The following is a 20,616-nucleotide window of genomic DNA, read 5'->3' as shown; positions in this document are numbered from 1 at the left end:
TCATGTTGAATCTTCTGGCAGCAGGGACCAAATCTAGTTCTTGTTATGTAATTGCCTGTTCAGAGTACTCTACTTACAAAAATCACCTCCTTAATATATGCATTTGACATCTAATGGGTTTTCCATATTTTCTCTGAGTAACAGCTTGACTTGACGATAGTCCTTCAGACTATTAATGAATTCTGCCATCATTCTGCCGTAATTGATCACATTTACTGAAATGCTCCCTCCTTTCCCCAATTTGAGGATAAAACATAGATAAGATATTTCCCCATATAATCCATTTGAGTGAACATTCATGTTTGCTATGAATTACCCTTTGTACTGTCAGCAGTAATATCCAAGAGCAAAAAGGGCTGATCTGTTCTTTGAAAGATTAAACCTTTGAAGAAGCTACAGTGAACAGTGATTGTAGAAAGTGAAACAAGCCCTAACTGGTTTGGCTTAGTGGATAGAGCATAGGCCTGCGGACCCAAGGGTCCCAGGTTCGATTCTGGTCAAGGGCATGTACCTTGGTTGCGGGCACATCCCCAGTAGGGGGTGTGCAGGAGGCAGCTGATCGATGTTTCTAACTCTCTATCTCTATCTCTCTCCCTTCCTCTCTGTAAAAAATCAATAAAATATATTTTTAAAAAAAGAAAGTGAAACAAAAGTAAACTATACCCTTATTTCATATTCCTCATTTTCATATGCTGAACCTCTCCCATTCTCTTGAATTGGTAATAGGTAGAGAAGGGCCTAATGTAGTTCCGAACATGTGGAATAATGTAGCAGTCAGTTTCATGCTGCACTGGCTGCCTGGTCCTGCTTTCTTTACACCAAAATGACCTCATAGAAAATAATAAATGAAATCCCATCATTTTTGTTCATTTATTCTGTAGTCAATCAAAATAATATGAACCCACTTTGAAAATCCTATGTCCTTCTTTTCACTATGTCTGAGCAGTATTGCATAACTTCCTTCAAGACATTCTTTGGTCTAAAAAGTATTTATTTATTTTTTTAGATACTAAAGGAAAAGAAATATGTGGCACATTTCGCCTAGAGCTTTTCAACTCTTGATGCAGAACTGTTTTTTAATAATCTAGTTAAAACCTGTGACAACTGATGGTTGTCAAGAGTAGAAAGGTTTGAAGTTTCTGTTGATAGTTTTTATACATTACAGTTAACTGAGTTAAGTCATAAAAGTTTATTTATATGGATAACTGGAAAGTGGGATGCATTTACATACAATTATATTGTATACGGATATGGTTTTCCATCAGTACACAAAGTCATATTATTTAACACAAACCTAATCCTTGTACTGTTATTTGACCTATGACTATTCACAATTGGTAACATAAGGAAAACACTTTCCAAATCTCAGCCCATTCTCTACTTAGGCAGTATCACTTGGAAACAAGATAGCTACTAAGAGAATACTTCTGTCTACATTTTCAGATTCACAGATCTGGATTTACCGACTGGGAATTGAAGGGAAGAGGAGTTGCTTAGGTTAGAAGTGGTGACTAGTGGGTGAGTAGTGGGTGCTCCAGACTATTCACCCACTTACGTGTTTGCAGATCATCCTCGATTTGGGGAACTGATCACCATTGCAGAGTATGAGAGAGATGAGGAAACCGATAGTTAATTTATAGATTAATATAGCAATGTAGTCGATATTATTGATCACTTACTATGTGCCACAACATAGCACTTAAATGTGCTAAACACCAGGGTCTAAGTTTAGAAAGACTAATGTCAAGCCCATTTACATCAATATTTTTTAAAGTAGTTCTAAGTCAGCCAGTCGACTACTAGTAAGTGTGTGACCTGACTTCTCTGCGTGATCTTTCTATTTTGTCACCTATACAATGAGGGTAATGAACTAGATAGTACCAAGGTCCTTTTTAAGTTCCCTCCAAAACTGGACATTTAAAAATATACAACGTACAAATGATGGGTTAATGGAGTGAATGGTACATTTTTTTTGTCATGAACTCTTATATGTTCTTAGATTGCAAGATTCATGGGTAAGAGACAGTGATTCTGATTTCTGTCCACAGGAGGAGGTGGACTGCCAAGGGAATTGTCAGCATCTGGAATCACAAGGTCCGGGGGCATGCAGAATCTGAGTTCAGTCCAGGCAAGTCCAATTGGGAGATGGATGGGTGCACGGCTGCTAATGCTTCAATGAGTAATGAGTGCTCTTTAGGGCAAGGTGACCAGCAAAGTTATTGTTCACAAGAACTCTGTTGTGATTGACACAGGTACCTGCTGGCAGTCAGAGTGTCGTCGATGATGCGAGAACTGGGAGAGAAAAATACTGGCAGTGTGGTCCAGCCATATTATAGAGGGTGCTCACAGGAACAAACAAAAATGGAATTAGTACAAATAATAGTATAGGCCTATTGACAGGGTTGCTATGAGAAGTCAGTGAGAGAGTGCATGTAAAGTGCTTATAAGAATACCTGGTGCCTAACAAACTATGTGTTAGCTCATCATTTTCTTAGTATTGTTGTTTTTATTTTAGAGTTCACAAAATGCTTTTCACACTATCATTGTATTTCGTACATACAATCCTATGGTGAGATTATCATTTTTAAAATTTAAAAAAGGAATTTTATTCATTTAACAGGGATAGAATGATACTCTCACTTTTTACTCCCTGTACTAGACCTTGTTAATTGTGAAAAGTAGTCTATCACTGAAAGGCCTCCATGAAGACAGGAATAGACCCAACCCCCAATGCTGGGCAATAACTTTAGTAATAAGGGGTAGTTACCTGGACCGGTTTTAGTCTAATCGTTTATGCATGCATTCAGAAGAAACATGTTTCCCTAGAAGATCCTCTCTGTTCTTTACACTTTAACACTGAAAAACAGAGGTTCTATATTATAAAGAGAAAGTGAGAGTATGAAATTATTCTTTCTAAGGCACAAGATAGCTTGGCCAATGATGGCCCTCTTTTCTGTTTTTCTATTCTCTCCACTACCCCACCCCATCCTTTCATCTGTGCCTTCAACAGCGTGTTCTCATTGTTACTTCAATGTGGTGAACAGGAAAGCTCTCAAAGGGAACTGGAGGTAGGGTTGATTGACAAGGCAGAGTGCAGGGAAAAGTCCTCACATCTCTTCTCCTCAGATCAAAGGAAAATGCATAAATGAGAGCTGCCTGAAGTTTTCTGGGGGAACATATCACCGAAATATTTTTTATTTATTTATTTATATGTTTTTGTTCCCATGTTAATAAAGATACTTCTTTTTACCTCTTAAGATGGTTTAGAAATGTCAAATACTGTCAACAGGATTATACTGATCAAGTCTAATAATGAAATAGATATATTTTTTATTTGCACTTAAAAATTATTATTTTGAAGTCAGTGTAGAGAAACAGTGCCTCATATATATTATTTATTTCCACGTCTAAGGCTTCTGAATTAACTCTCATCCATGTACAGTTGCTTTATCTTAATTCTGGCATTTTAAAAGATTTAACTTGCATTATCCTCAGAAAGTGTTACCCGCACAGGCTTACAAAAGAATCAAATACTAGAGTAGAATTTAGACCTATTTCATTTAAAATAAATGCCACCGACTGGAAACTTCTGGCATCTTACTGCAACTTTTTACCCTTCCACACACAAAGGCTATTTCAATCATCCAATTTTACTTAACAAAGTGTAAATTTCCCACCATTACAGTTATCACAAGTGAATGAAATGGGTCTAAAAAGAACTTTTAAAAAAAAGTGAAAACTGTCAGGATAACTTGACTCTCTACAGTTTCCACTTTTGCAGTTAGGACATGACAGCTGTGGGTACCCGAGTCCCGAGAGTGCACACTGTTGCCTTCATTGCTTATCACCTGTTTGAATACTTACTCTGATTTTTTTTTGCAGTCCTATGACCCTGGGCAAATTACATGCTCTGCGCTTACTTCCTCATCTAACCTGGGGTAATATATACGTATCTCATAAGGCTGTTAGGATTAAGCAAAACAATACTTTAGAGGACTACCCAGCATACACTGGGGGCTCAATATGCTGGGTGTTATATCTGCCTTAATAATGTGGTGGTGCCAAGGCATTGGATTATCTGACATGTATGGAAGAGAGTCTGTTTAAAAGGAAAGAACCTCATAAGCCAAGATCATACTAGCTTCAGAAATGAGTGTTTTTGTTTTCAGATGGGAATAGTATCAGTATATTTATTTGGAGTTAGAGATACCCTCACATTTCTATAAAGTTACTTCTAGCTCTGCTGTGTGTTTTATAATTGGAGAGCCCAGTCTCTTGTGCTCTATCCTAGATGTTGTTAGTTGCAGATTAGGTGCCTGGTGAACACCACTTCTTGGTCATGGTTCATTGTGGAAGGAGATACGCTACACATTTGAAGTCCAGTGGTCACTCTTCTCAGGGGAGTGGCCTGGCTCTGGAGTTCTGGGGAAGGTCATGCCAGGGCAGTGTCAGGGTCTGCTCCATGTCCTTGATGCTGGTTAGGACAAAAAAGCACCTGCTTGTGGTGGCACCCCTTAAAGATAAGGAAGAAAAATATAAGGAGAATGTTTTCAAACTTTAGAATGTTTCAAGAGATCTGGATCTCTTTTTACAAAATGAATGTTGAATTGAGTGTGTGATTGAAGAGAAAAAAACCAAATCCTTTTCCCTGCTGGTTAAGTGTTTGGTGTTTCTATTGTTCCTCAAACATTAATCATTCATGAAAAGGTCTTAGTAGTTAAGACGTTAAAGCCCAAAGCAGTGATAGCTCTGTTCCCTTTTCATGTCTGGGGTGCTGTTCTTATGCAACTCTGAAGCTTGCAATAATGTGGAACTAAAAGCTAAGTATGATAATGCTGATTTTTAAGTGTTAAATTATGACTGACAGATATATTTGTAAATTAAATACTCATTTCAAGTTAATCATGAATAATTAAGTTCCCCCAAATCCTCCTTTGGAATTTTAAGGCACACACAGGGAAAGTTAAAACAATTCAGTTAAGTAATTTGGTGTGATTGAATTTCTACTTTCTGAATGACTATATGTGTTAAGTCCTCCTATTCAGTTTAAACAATGATTAGAACAGTGATTCTCAAACCACTTGATAAAACAGATTTCTGGGCTCCATCCCAGCCTGTCTGATTCTGAAGTAGGTCTGGGTGGGGCCCAGAATTTGTAGTTCTAACAGGTCCCCAAGTGTTGCTCATACTGCTGGCATGGGGACCACATTTGAAAACCACTGTTTTATTTGAAGATCAGAGACTTAATGAGGTTAATGTTTATCTATAAATCTTGATACCCCAATGGATTGCCTATGAAACACAACTACTAACTAAAATATAAGTTCACCAGTTAAGCAGCTACAACAAAATTAGATTAAATATCAGAATAAAATTTTACAAATTCAGAGTATATATCTATGAATTATTTCAATGTCTTGAGTGTTAGACTCATATTTTCTTTTTACAAGTTTTCTTTCTTATTAGTAACTAGAGGCCTGATGCACGAAATTCGTGCAATAGTAGGCCTTCCTTCCCCTGGCTGCTGGCATTGGCTTCCCTCTGGCCACCGGCAGACACTCGGGACCCGGGCTTCCCTCGCAGCCCCAGCTTTGTATGGAAGGTCGTCCAGAAGGATGTACGGTCTAATTAGCATATTATGCTTTTATTATTATAGATGGATTCTTAAAACTTAGAGGACCCTCATATTAAATGAAAACAAAACAAAAAGAGCTGGGGTCAGTAATACTTCATAAGATTTTGACAGTTTTTAACAGAGTAGCCCATTCATTGACCAGATGAGTTTAGTGTTGTCCAATTCTATAAATTTAAAAAGAATGAATTGACTTTCTAAAATAATAAAATGTTGTATCTTTTTTTTTTCAATACAAGGTCAATGTTACCACTTTAATCATCTCCTTCAGCAAATACAAACTATTGATCTTGAGTCATTATATTGACTGTAAAAGAAAGTTCTGTTTTACAAATCTGATAAAATACAAAACTTAATATGCTTATTTTTATTTGCACATGAAGTTAGTGCTTAATAATTGATGAATAAATGAAACCAGACTATCATAAGTTAGAGCCACCAATATTTTTAAAACATCTACAAATGTACATAAAAATCTGCAAATGTAAATAGCTTTTTGCCTTGCCTCTCATCCAGGAATATTCTGCCCTTATCTATGCCAACAAATAAGAGTGAAAAGTACACTAGTTTGTGAAAAAACTACATAAAAATGTCACCAATATCTATTTATAGAGCCAAGGATAAAATGATCACATTTATTTCCTCTCCCCACTGGACTGAGCACTGGAGCCTGACAGTCCAGCCACCACATCTTTAGAGTGAGCTTTGCACTTTTAAAACATTAATATTTGAGGATGTTTTTACTCTGGTAAAATGCTATACATTCAGTAAAGAACTATCTTCATTGCCCTCAACTTGGGGTCCAGAACATACACATGTGGAAGAGACCAAAACCCAGTTTACAATAAGGAGCCAGGCCAGTGGGATCTGCAGCCTGAGCAGAGCTTCCCAGGAGAGCCCAGTTCAGATGAGCTGACCCCCACGTGATACCCACACCTCTGAGAAATAATTACTTCCTGATTTATGTCACTGAGATTTTGTGGTTGTTTATTACATACTAATCGCTGACTAATACATACTTTGAGTCTCGGTATTATAAATAAGGCTTTATCTTTTCCATAAAATTAGAAATAAACTCCAAAAAATAACTGGCAGAGAGTTATATTATTTTATATACACTTAAAAAATATCAGTGACATTTGGGAAAGGTAATTAACTTATGAAGCAAATTTGGGTTGATAGTGTCCTAAATTGTGGTATAGGAAAGTATATATTATGTGCTCAATAAACTAGTTGGGTATGATTTTAATAATTGAAATAAAGTCAATAAAACGGTGTAACTGGAAAATTCAACCAATACTTTTAATAAGTATAAACATACTTTTAGTAAGTATAAAGTATATTTCTGGATAGATGGTATAATTTGTGAAAATTTCCTTAATGTCTTGTTACACATGACTTAAACTACATTTTAACAATAACAGGAATATTACATACAATCAACAGAAGCAAAACTAACATTTTTTGAAAAAACAAATAGAACATTTACGCCACTAATTAGTACTTTCAAAAGGATTTGACAGATCTGTTGATTATAGGAAATTAAGGGCAGTTACCCTTACAAATGTTCCACTTCCCTCCTGCAGGAGTCCCTTCTAAGAGAGACAATGATATAAGTGAAACTGTGTAAGAAAAATGTTTTAAAAATTAATTTATAACCACTTATTTTAAATGCTGGGTTGATAAAGCAATAAAACTTTTAAGATCTCTTCCATTGCCTTTTAGTATCTATTACATGGAAATATTTTAAAAGTAAATATATTTTATGACATGCACAATTAATGACCCATTTTAGAGACTAAGAGACCTATATTGAATAACATTATAAAATACAGTTACATGGGAATAACTGATATTGACTGATTATAGGAAAGAAATATGACTCATAATAAATTATCAAATGTTAAGACTCTTAAATTTAGTTAATCATTATATTTAAAGATCTATTTAAAATGCTCATTTAAAAATATTCTTGAAAATCTTTTAAGTACAAGATCTTCATATATTCAACTTTTGTATGTTTCTGATATTTGGTAAATTGCTAAGGAAGTGAGTTATTTTCAACAGTTTTTATTTCTGTGGAGTTCAAGAGAATGCCCAGTCTCCATAAGTAAAAAGTAAATAAAGGAAATGTATCAGAGAGTTGCAAAACAGCTTCATCATGCTTCTGAAGAAACTTCTTGATTTCTTGATCATCATGCCCCAAACGCAAAGTATTGCCTTCTTCGTTTTCCTTTTGAAGAAGCTGCTCCAGAACCCAAAAGAGGGAGAAGGTATTTTCATAGCGTGAAACATCATAACTGGCTTGCACCTACAAATAAACAACACAATCCTTTTAAAGAATATTGGTTGTAGCTCAAATCAGAGAAAAGCAAATAAAGAGATTAAATTTTCAGATAAAAAATAAATACAGTTAACCCTGAAACAACACAGGAGTCAGAGGCACTAACCCACCCTCCACCCATACAGTTGAAAATCCACGTGTAGTGCTCGCTTCGGCAGCACATATACTAAAATTGGAACGATACAGAGAAGATTAGCATGGCCCCTGCGCAAGGATGACACGCAAATTCATGAAGCGGTCCATTTTTTTTGACTGATGAACAAGAACAGCATCGATCAGACTGTCAGACCTCAGAGGGAAGGTAGGGGAGGGTGGGGATAGGGGAGATAGATCAACCAAAGGACTTGTGTGCTTGCATACAAGCCTAACCAGTGATCACGGACAACAGGGGGGTGGTGGCATGCGTGGGGAGGGGTTTGGGATGGGAATGGGGGGGATGAGGACAAATATGTGATACCTTAATCAATAAAGTAATTAAAAAAAATCCACGTGTAACTTGTGAAAACCCCCAAATTTAAGTTGTTCCTTAGGATCCAAGGGAATTGGTTCCAGGACCCTGAGTGGGTACAAAATCTACATATGCTCAAGTCCTATATATAATAGGGTGTAGATTAATGCATAGAGTTGACTCTGCATATAGGCGGACTCCCAACCATAGACAAAAAACAGTGCAGGTATTTAATGAAAAACAATTGGCATTTAAGTGAGCCCAGAGAGTTCACACCCATGTTGTTCAAGGGTCAACTGTATTTGACTTAATACCTCTGTCTGCTTGTTCCTTTTTGAGAACAAAGGAGAAAACTTGACAATCTTGTATTGCTTTTTTCTCTTGCTGGTTTACAGAGCTGTAAGTCCTTTCTCTGCATATTTGCTACAATTTATTACTCAGATGATTCTGAGAATACTTGGCAAAGAGGCTTACACATACCAAGTTCTGTGTGTTTATTTCAACATTTCATCGAAGACTACCAATAAATAATATTCTTGCCAAGGATAATATAAGGATTTTTAGGGGAAGGATTTTAGGAACATGTTTCACTGTACAATTCAGTCTTAGAGCAGTTAGAGTTATGATCTGTAAGTCTACAGAAATCAGGGAGTAATAGGATTAGGTTGTGTGGAATCGGATATGTGGTCATGAGGGGAAATGTAGCTGTGTCTTGTAGAAGTTATTATTTGGCTTAGGTGGCTGAAAATGAGATGGGCAATGGAAAGTCTAACACGAGGGAATACAGGAACCAGTGAAAAGATATAAAATGGCTTTATCATTTACTTATTAAGAGATGTGTTAGAAATATTCACCAAATCTATTTGCTATAATAATAAGTAAATGAAGAAACATTATTTTTAGAGTCCATAGGAATGTATTCTTCTAATAAACAGAGTCAAATATATATAGATAACTAATCAAATTTAATAAAGACAATAAAAAACAACCAGGAAACTGTAGACCAGTCTCATTTATGACTATATACATTTCCAAGTTTTATGAATATAGACACATGATTCCAAACAATGACATTTAATCCAGTAATGTAATCAAGCAGGATTTCTTTTTAGGTGCTTCAATAATAGGAAGTCTTATCAATATAATCCATCATAACAAATTTAAGGGGAAAAACTATATGATCATGTCAATAGGTACAGAATATTTTTTTTGTTTTGTTTTCAATTACAATTTACATTAAATATTGTATTATTTTCAGGTGTATAGCATAGTGGTTAGACAATCATATACTTCGCAAAATGTTCCCCCTGATATTTCCAATACCCACCTGGCACCATACATAGTTATTACAGTATTATTGACTGTACTTTATGCTGTACTTTACATCCCTATGACTATTTAGTAACTACCAATTTGTACTTCTCAATCCCTAATACATAACATTGTATTAGTTTCAGATATCAATATAAAAGCTTAAGTGACCTTTACGACTGAAGGACTGGAATGACCAGTTGCTATGACATGCACTGACCACCAGGGAGAAGACGCTCAAAGCAGGAGCTGCCCTGGTCTCCTGCTGCTTTGGTACTGCTACATCCCCTCCGAGGGGTCCAGGTTGCAAGAGGGTGCAGGCCAGGCTGAGGGACCCCACCTGTGCACATATCTGTGCACCAAGCCTCTAGTACAATATAATGATTTTATATGTGTATATATTGCAAAATGATCTCATAACATATCCAGTTAACATCCATCACCATATATAGTTACAAAATGTATTTTTCTTGTAATGAGAACTTTTTCACTTAGTCCCCGAAACCACTCCCCTCTGGCAACCATCAGTCTGTTCTCTGTATCTATGAGTCTGTTTCTGTTTTGTTTGTTCATTTATATTGTTCTTTAGATTCCACATAAGTGAAACCATATGGTAATTGTCTTTCTCTGACTGATTTATTTCCCATAATGTTCTCTAGATCCATCCGTGTTGTTGCAGATGCTAAAACGTCATTATTTCCTATGGCTGAGTAATATTCCATTTTATAGATATATCACCGCATTTTTGTCCACTCGTCCAGTTGATGGGCACTGGGGTTGCTTCCATAGCCTGACTATTGTAAATATGCTGCTACGAACATAAGGGTGCATCTGTTCTTCTGAATTAGTGTTTCGGGTTTCTTTAGAGATATTCCCAGAAGTGGAATTGCTGGGTCATAAGACAGTTCCATTTTTAATTTCTTGAGACAACTCTTGACTGCTTTCTACAGTGGCTGCACCAATCTGCATTCCCCCCAAGAGTGCACAAGAGTTCCCTTTTCTCCACATCCTAGCCAACAGCTGTTGTATTTTGATTTACTGATTCCCTTGATGTGGAATTGAGTCTATCATCAATAACTAATTACTAGGACTTTGGTCAGCATTTAGTGACCACTAAAGATGCCAGGTATCTATTGAGCCTTTCAGGATCCCACCATTTTTATAGATTTGAATTTTTTAACTTACATTCTGGTTGGTTATATATTTTTTTTATCAACTGTTAAGACTCTAAACATGTTGAGAAAAGCTAATGTGTTCCTGTCTCTACAGTTTCTATAATTTCTAGAACAATGTCTTTCTTGTCCATAGTAAATCTCAATATACATTTGTTGTTTTGAATTGAACAGGAATTGTAGTGATTTAAAAGGTACCTCTATAGACACATGCAGTAGTGCTCCCTTACCTACAGATTTGTTTTCAATAGTTTTAGTTACCCATGTCTAACCACCTTCCAAATTATTAAATGAAAAATCCAGAAATAAACAACTTGAAAGTTTTAAATTGCACACCTCAGTAGCGTGACGAAATCCCATGCTGTCTTGCTCCATCCCTCCTGGTACATGAATCACCCCTTTGTCCAGCATTTCCATGCTGTGTAGGCTATCAGCCCATTAGTGGCCCTCCCAGTTATCAGACTGACTATTACAGCATTGCAGAGCTTGTGTTCACGTAACCCTTATTTTATTTAATGGTCCCAAAGTGCAAGAGTAGTGATGCTGGCAATTTGGGTATGCCAAGGAGAAGCTATAAAGTACTTCTTTAAAGTGAAAAGGTGAGAAAGTTCTCAATTTAATAAGGAAAGAAAAAAAAATCAAATGCTGAAGTTGCTAAGATGTATAGTAAGAACAAATACTCTATCCATGAAATTGTCCAATTTATAAATGAAACTTTATTATAGGCGTGTATGTATAGGAAAAGCATAATATATATAGAGTTCAATGCTATCTGCAGTTTCAGGCATCCACTGGGGGTCTTGAAATGTTATCTCCCACAGATAAGGGGGGTTACTGTATTGATTATTATCAGTGGCATTTTTCAATATCAAATTATTTTTCAATACTTTATTCCAAACTAAAAAATTTTTGCAGTGTGTGTTTAACCTGATCATGTGAGCAATGCTTAAATATTTTTAAAATCTGCTCAGTAATGACCATGAATAGTCTAAATTCCTGTATGAGATAATAGGTAATTCTTCTTGGAACTATTATTATAAACTTATATACTTATTTAGACATTAACAGAAATTAGGCAGTACTTAAATGCAAATTCTATGGCAAAAAGGCACATGTATTTCATTTACTTTGAAGCTTAAACTACAGTAGGGTACAGTATTTTAGAATGACAATAATAGGTAGAGTGGTGCAAATGATTTTAGAGCTCACCTCTATTGATATTAGCTATATATTCTAGTATTTATCCTTTTGGGCCATACATTGAGGTTTTATGAACCAAATGGTTATTCTTTTTTGAAGTTACTTAGTTTACTTTTTAGTTAACCATGGTTTACATGTAGAACACATTTTTATAAACAGTTAAAAATTGCCAAGTGTGCTTATCAGAGTGAAGAGAAGTCTCCCTCCCAATAGAGGCCATAGCATTGGGGCAATTTCAGGGCAAGTGTGTAAAGCAGGCAGACTGGGTCTTGGCACCTTTCCAGTTGCTTTGAGACTCACACTCTGGGCATGTTTAGTTTCCAGGGGGCCTGGGGTCCTCGCTATAGTGTCTCATTCCTCCATGTGGCTTTGGACTTTGCTTTTTACGTTTACCACAACTTATCTGTCTTGGGTCCCACCTCAGTGCTAAAGGCCTGTTCTCATAATAAGTAACTGGATAAACTCTTTTGTTCCAAGATATTAACAGCTCATATAATATTAATTTGAGACAGTACTTATTTACCTTACATGCCCTCCCTCTCAGCGTGACTAAAATGCATGTCTGTGGGGGAGGTCTTTTCCTGTAGTCACCAAATACCATCACACTGGCAGCTGCCTGCTCTGCTCAGACACTTTCACAATTACTGTATTGCCTGAATCAAAACTAAAATAAATGGTATTAAGATGATGGCTTTTACTCTTCTATATTCAGGTGTGATTTCTACATCCTCAGCATCACATTAGACTGAACTGCACTATGCTAGAAAATACCCAACACAGGAGGGACATACCCACCTGGAAATACCCAGGTTTTTTGCCTGAACACCCTGCGGGGAAGATGGAATGAACCTCAGTCACAAGCATCATGGCTGTGTCTGTCTGATGCATTGCTACAAGTTTATCTTTTTATCTCGGTCTTTTAGGATTGAGGGAGCCTTCGGAGGAAGCTTCTATAGTCCCATGACTACTTCTTATGACCCAATCCTGTTTAGATAGCAGGGAACCTTCAGAAGAGGACATACTCTCGTGAAGAAAAATCATCAGATATTTTGTAGAACATTTTTAGAATTAAAACATTTATCTTTATTTGTCTATTCTTGAGCTGGGCTTGAGAAAGTCCAAGTATATAAATATTTTTAAATGGTGAGAAAATATTAATATTTCTATACATGCTGCTAAATTTCACTTTAAAGCTTAGATTCTGAAGGTAAGGCTATAGACATATTATGCCAGTTTCCTAACTAGTTGGAATTTAGATATTTTTTGCAAAGGCTTACTATCCTTGAAAAAGACACTGCTACTTGTTCATCCACATCCATTTTTTTCCTTCCTTTTTTATCTGTTAACCTCAGTTTTGTTCCTGGTGACAATGGATCAACTAAAGATGTACACTGTCCAGTCTTTGTTAAGGCCAATTCTGGTCAAAGGGCTGCAAATAGAAGTGACAGAGTGGGGTTTCTGGGAAAGCTCTTTGGCTTCAATAGCAGACAGACTCCAGTGGAATGCACCTTGTGCCTCCCCTCTTCCTGGGCAAATACAGGTGAAATGCTTGCAAGTAGAAGAGCCATCCTGTGAGCGTGAGGATGAGGGCCACGCAGGGTGGGCATGAAGGGCCGGGTTCTGGAGGGCACTCTGCAGCTCAGTATTCCCACACAGGGAGCAGCACCTGCCTGTACGATGTTGGGATCCCTTTCTCCATTTTGACCTTTTATATTTGGGACTTTGCGACTTCATCAGGCAGGAAGGTAACTCTTCATGTTCCTTAGCTTTGAAAAGGTGCCGCCTTCTGCTGTCTCTGACACAGAAATGAAAGAGATGCTAGTCCCATTCCTTGGCAGCAGATGATGAAGGCACTGTACAGTGGAGGTGTGGCTCGAAGTTTGGATGTTTGTATTTAATGCTGAAAAATCTGACCATGTTCACTAAATTCAACAGTTTAATGATATGTGCTGGCTGAGGGCATGCAGAGGTGAAGTCAGACACTTTGAGAGATAAGTATGCTGCTACAGAAGTGGTGAAAACACAACATGACATTTTTTTAGTATTTCTTCAAACTCAAGAGGTAAAGAAAATCCGATCATTACAGGGCAGAACATCAAGACAAAAGAGTATAGGCATGTAACCTAAATGTTAAATTCAATGATCACTAACTATAATACACCAATGGCTCAGCATCCTACATGTCAGATTTTATGAGACTGTAGCGACTGAAATCAATAGTGTTGAAAAGAATAAATTCAACACAATACTTTAAAGGAAAAGGTCCATTGTCCCATAATAACTAAATGAGAAACATCCCCCTGAATTTTAAGAACTTAGCCTTTTATTCTTAGAAGGCAAAGAAGCAGTACATTTCAGTCAAGGAGCTGAGGAGGAGGAAGTTCACTCTCCATCAGCAGTTACTATGCACTTTGAGGCTTCTGAAGCCCATGAGAAAGCACTTACAGAGCTGACAGTTAACCAGGGGCTTGGCTAGGGCCCCACACAGTACTGCAGCAGTGCATCAGAGCAGAGTAGAACCACATGCATATCATATCTAATATATATATGCATGTGTAAGAACATATAGAATCAATAAAGCAAATGAAGCACATATATCTAATATATGCTATATAATATAGTACATATATTTAATATATATTGCCTATAATCATATATGTATATTATATAAAATGTCTATATTATATAATCACAGATTTCTATTATATATATCCATTATATAATATACATGCATGTGTATATATGCATGTGTATAAATATATGAAATAAATGAACTTATTATTGCAAAAGAAGCACACATTCACTTAAGACTATGTTTCCTACAAAGATTGTGTCATATCCTTTTCCTCTGCCCAATACCTGGGTGCCAACCCTTACTGAGGAAGTACAAAGCTAAAGGCTGATCGGAGCAGAAAGTAGATAATTGGGGAAGATTTCATAGATATGAATTGTGAGCCAGGGCTCAAAGGGAGTGAGGGCTATAGAGTGGTGAGTCATCTTTTGATCAAAGTGCTGAGCAAAGAAGAATAAAAAGGATTCAATGGCTATTAATCCATTTTGCTTTATACAGATAATGGTACAGATATCTACCTCAAATGTTGGATATTGGAGACTGGTTCTAAGGGGCTTATGTCTAATTTGTGAGGTAACTTAGATAAAAAGTTCTAAACTATTGACATTACTAACATTGGGGATCTTGATAGTTTACCTTGTTTCCTATGGGGAGTAGTTCAAGTATGCAATATTTGTACATAAAAAATAGCATGTGAGGAATAAACATAACAGAAAGGATTTAAAAAGTCTGTCATTATGACCCTTGTTCAAAAATAATGATTTTTCTCATTAACCGATTTTACTTACTTTTCTCAAATCTGTTCCTTGAGACAGAATTTATATAGTAATGTAATAGTAAAATGAGCAGACTTAAAAAAAAAAAAAGGCCTATAGGGTAAGAGGACAGTGAGAGGGTGAGAGGGTGGTTTGTATTTGACAAAAGTACACACTGAGTCTCCCAACAAAAACAGATGTGGCAGTGCCTCCTGTTGGTTGAGATCTTTGAGAAAACAGAATTGTACTGAGCAAGATTTTTTGTAAAGGAAGGCCATCATGGATTTAATAGTCCCCATTGGCCATTTACTAGTTGTGTAACCTGGGCAAGTTATTTAAACCTCACTAAGCCTTACCTTTTTCCTCATCTAAAGCTCAGAAATAAAACAGTTACTCCTCCATTGGGTTGTTGTGCTGAGAGGATTACATTAAATCATACATTTAAAGCATAGCACAGGAGCACAGATTTTTTGAATAAGTAATTATCTATTATCATCATAATCACCATCATTAAGTTTTTTCCCCAAAGTGAAAGAGCCCCTATTCCTAAGGTACTCTGCACCTAGGGGAAGACTACTGGCACGATTCAAGTAGTGTGCTGTGTCAGTTATTGGACACATCTCAAGTTTACTGCGAATTGTTGTAGAGCTTTGTCAAGAACCTGAGGCATCACCTTTATCTACTTTCCTCTATCAAGAAAATCCTTCAAAAACAGTAGTAATCTGGCAGAGAATTCCTTTTTGCATGTGAGAGTGGTGCTGAGGAACCTAAATGTAAGATGATTATTTTAAAGCCTTTCTGATACTAGTAAGCCCTCTGGGATATGAACATGTGCAAAAGAGTCCATTCACCCCAGACCTTACTCCAAACCCCATCAACATTATATTTAAAGAGCTAGCTTGATTGTCTCTCTTTAATGTTATATTCTCCAATTATATGACTAGTGTTAGATGGGTCAACTTATTCAAGTTCTATTCTAGAGGCCAGCTCTATTCTGAGTCCTAAATATGTCCTTTTGGTGACTCAGTAATATCATAGATCAAACCCTAAGACTTTAACGTTTTATATTTGCATGTTTCTCTGGGTAAATATCCTGTGGTTTGACGCCTACCTACCACTTTCTGGGTCATCAGTATTAGCAGACTGGTAGATATGATGATAAGATAGATTCCACATTGATTTTAATACATGGACATAGCATTTTCCTGTTCTAATAGGTCTCTGGAGTCAGCTTTAAATAGCTTTATGCTGCATCCCCACTGCTTTCTTGGGATCTGTAGCCTCAATTATGGGGTCATCAATCCCACTCAGTAACTTTTTCACTATTTTATAGTACAATATTAAACTTGGTCTAAAGCTAGAAATCCTTCAAAAGTAAATTTGAGCAGCAAATATATCATTTATGAGTCTGGACTTTTATCACAGTAATTCTTGACAAAACAATACAAACCAGATTATTTGGTTATTAATATAAGTCTATTAAGTGAAAGAACAGGGCTTGGAGACTGGAATAAAAGCAGCTGAGTTCTTTAAGGACTAATTCTGCTGGGAGTACTCAGCACTTTAAAGTTTTATGGTTCTGCCTGCCTGGCACTCCCCTCTCTCTCTGTTCAGTCCTATTACAAACATTTATTGAGTACCCTCATGTGCCATACCCTACGGTAAGAGCTAGAGATAGAGATGAACAGGACAGGTTCCCTACCTATATAAGAACTCTAGTATGCATCTCTAAGGACACAAAGAAGTACGTAAATAATGGCAGTGCAGAATGCATGTGCTAAGGGCTATAAAAGAACTCCAAGGAGAATTGAGTCGTTTGGTGTGAGAAGATGCTAAAGGGCAGGAAATGACTTCAGTCATGAATGACGATCCTGCAGGTTTGCTTCCTGCTGGGTGGGACAGCAGGATGCTTTGGGAGATGACTTGAAAATTACCATCAGCACAGGTAAAACACTTGTCTCTGGTAAGAGAATATGCAGTGAAGTAAGGCAGAGGCAGAGAGCTTTAAAGGGGAAGCAGGGAGCGTTGTCACCAATCTCTGCAACAGTTCAGAATCCCTGCAGAATCCCTCTGCCTTCTCTCAGGCCATGGAAATAGACTAGATGACTGGTGTGCACAGTCAACGGCCAAATCTCTTCTACTAGTAAGTGTTAACAAAACCTTTAAGATTGTAATTGTTTCCTTGAGGTCTACAGTCACTGAAATGTTTGATACTTATCTTCCTGAAAGATGGAATGGATAACGAGAGGAAGAAGGAAAGTAGTATTCTTGGGAGAGAATGCAGTTTCACTAGGTTCAAGGATTCCTACCATGTAATTAACACAGAGCTTGAGAAAAAGAAGCCAAAGCTGATGATATACTGGCTATTCACTGGAAACAGATATAGATGGCCATTACTGATGAAAAACAAATGTCCGAATAGCCAGCCACTGGACGTAAAATCAACAACAAACATTCTTCTTTAGGATTCTAAATAAAAGATTATCCAAGACAGCATCTAAACCTGACCAACCAGGCAGAAGGCAGGAGCTAGATTTTTAGAGGAGCATCAGTGACTGCCCACCCAGGCAAAAGCAGAGGGTTAAAACAATGTCCTAGAGGCTGCTTAGCTAAGCTTTGATAAATGTGCCTAAGTAAGCAAGAAAATATACAATATATGCATATTTGAAGAGCACTGGATCTAAAGCCCAAGATTAGTGACAAGGTGGTGGGCTGAAAAGTGACCAGATCCTTTCCAATAATTTTGCTTAGAAATTGAAAGTTGAATTTGATTTGCCTCAGATATTCTACTTATTATCTCCCAAAGACCAACTGAACAGGGTTGGGTTCGCAGAAATGAAAAGCCAACACATCTTTCTCTTTTTTCTTTCTATTTTCAATATGTATCACCACTACCTCAATGAAATCAGTGTATTAGAACTTGCTATCAAAGGCTGAGTGGAACTGCCTAACACAGAGGGAGGTTTAGAAACATAAAGGAGAAAAAACTACGTTATCAACATTTTATCTTGTTATTGAAATAGAGACTGGGCCTAGAGCAAAGTGAATAATATATTTCTTCTTCTTTTTAAAAAACCAATCGACCACCATTTCTCATTTTTTAAAAAAACAGGTTTTTTGAGATAGAATTGACACACAGGAAAATTTGCCCTTTTTAAGTAGTTTTTTGAATTTGATAAATTACTGTTACAGAAATAATCTTTGAATAAAGACAAAGCAGTCATGCTACAACCATATGATATTGTTTAAAAACATTTTGAATGTTTGTTACCTTCTATCTAGTTGATTTTTATTAAAATATATATACAACATTTAGTGTATTTTTTCACTGCTACATAAAATACTTCTCTAACACTTTACTGTAATTTTGTTATCTAAAAATATTTCAGAAAAACTTTTAAAAACAAAAGATCCATATGTAATGCGGAAAGCTTAGGAGAAGGAACTAGACATCAAACTATCAGTTTTTCCGGTTTTGTTATCTGAGAATAACATGTCTTGTCTTTCCCTGTTGCTAGTGGGAGTATGATTCTTGGGGTATCGCTGGAAGAAGCATTTCTAGAGGTCCCCAGGGGAGGATGAGATATGGTAGAAGGCTTTATTTCAGTGGAATTACATTCCTACATTGCCAAAGTCCCATTTCCCTTAGTCCAGTCATAGAAGAAGTGTAGCTGGGGTTTTAGTAAAACTAGAAGCAAAGTCAATATCCAGAGTTTACTTTCTACATTGGACCGGGTCCAGTAAAGCATCAGGCTAGTTGCAGTCCATCAGTCCGTTGTGTGTGGGGACCCACATGGTCATGGGCCTCACGGGAAAATGCCAGGGAGTCAAGCATGCTAAGAGGAACCAAGAGAGTGAACTTCTTTGTTCAGGATATTATAGACCCCACATTTTCTGAGAGCTTGCAGTGGCCACACCCATTCTGGCCAATGACTTCTGTTCCCAGGTGTGACTGACAGTAAGCGCCTTTCCTAGTCATCCCAACTTTACTGGGCTTGCATCTATTTGTAGGGAACATGCCTATAATGTCTGGCCTTCCATTGTTTTCTTTCCTATTATTAATAACTAGCGAAGTACAATGGTATCGATTTAACTTTTTTCAGTATCATTGTGCTGAGAAGCTGCTGGGAAAATTGATCTGTTACAAAATGCTAAGTGGACCTAGAGCAAGCATGTCAAACTCGCGGCCAGTGGGCCACATGCCTCATTTATTTAAAAGCTCATGCTTGACCTAGAGATAACTTCCTTATCTTAGTGTTTTGTTTTGTTTTTAAAAGGAGTATAGAACCAGAGGAGATCTTAGCCTTTCATTCCTTCTTCTTCAAATGCCATTTCCTCAGTAGCTACTGCCAGCTACAATGCTGAGATGGAAATGACATAACAGTAGCAAGCATGGTTTTAAATCCTTTAGGCATGTCAGTTCAAGGTGGACTTACACATAAATGACCACGATACAATGGGATAGAATATCACAAGAGGGTAATGTCCATGGTATTACCGAAGCGGCATTGCTGCTGAATGAGTAATAGTAAAACACATGAATAGGGAAAGTTAGTGCATTATGGGAAATTCTCATGTTCACTTAAATGTACTGAAAATAAAACAAGTAGAACACTTTAGCATACTTATACTAGTAAACAGGTTAAAGTGCTGCTCATCTTTTTCAGACACATATCACAAAACCAAAATCAAGTGTTCTGAAGAAACACTTGCATTTATAAGACAGATCAATTAGTTTACCTAACTAACACTATGAGTACTTGGGTATATGCTTTATAAGCAGTTGTTTTCAGAAAAAAATAATGTTCCCAGTAAGTTCTTTGTCATTGGTTAATTTAAAATAATCTTTAGAAAGTGGTCTAGTTGGTTTGGCTCTGTGCATAGAGCATAGGCCCCAGACTGAATGGTCCTGGGTTCAAATTTGGTAAAAAAATTTCTTATGTGAAATAATTTTTCTAGTGATCCTAGAAGATATGATGGAACATGGAACATTACCTATTTGGAGGTTATCTGCAGAAAATTACTACGAACAGTTACTCTTAGAAAGTAGTATAATAGATTAAGTTGTATATCTTTTCAAAGATTTAAGTTTTAAGAAAACTCATTTAGGGAAAAAGAGTACCCATACTATATGCACAATTTATTTTAGGAAATTGTGTATGTGTGTGTATACAACTGCATA

At 36.7% G+C, this 20,616-nt stretch overlaps 1 protein-coding gene and 1 non-coding gene across 2 annotated transcripts in view; one reads left to right on the top strand and one right to left on the bottom strand.

Annotated features, from left to right (window-relative positions):
- Positions 1–7,673: 7,673 nt before the first annotated feature.
- MEI4 (meiotic double-stranded break formation protein 4) overlaps positions 7,674–20,616 on the bottom strand; it is a 119,667-nt gene continuing 106,724 nt past the window's right edge. The window contains exon 4 of the mRNA XM_054722458.1: positions 7,674–7,943. Coding sequence (XP_054578433.1) covers positions 7,674–7,943 — 270 coding nt within the window. The remainder of the gene's footprint in view (positions 7,944–20,616) is intronic.
- On the top strand, positions 8,119–8,225 carry LOC114231224 (U6 spliceosomal RNA). The gene has a single exon (XR_003617187.2). It is a non-coding gene; the product is annotated as a U6 spliceosomal RNA (small nuclear RNA).

The sequence above is a fragment of the Eptesicus fuscus genome, chromosome 10, assembly GCF_027574615.1.
Source record: "Eptesicus fuscus isolate TK198812 chromosome 10, DD_ASM_mEF_20220401, whole genome shotgun sequence".
In the NCBI taxonomy this organism is placed as follows: Eukaryota; Metazoa; Chordata; class Mammalia; order Chiroptera; family Vespertilionidae; genus Eptesicus; species Eptesicus fuscus.
This window is presented reverse-complemented; position numbering and strand designations above follow the sequence as displayed.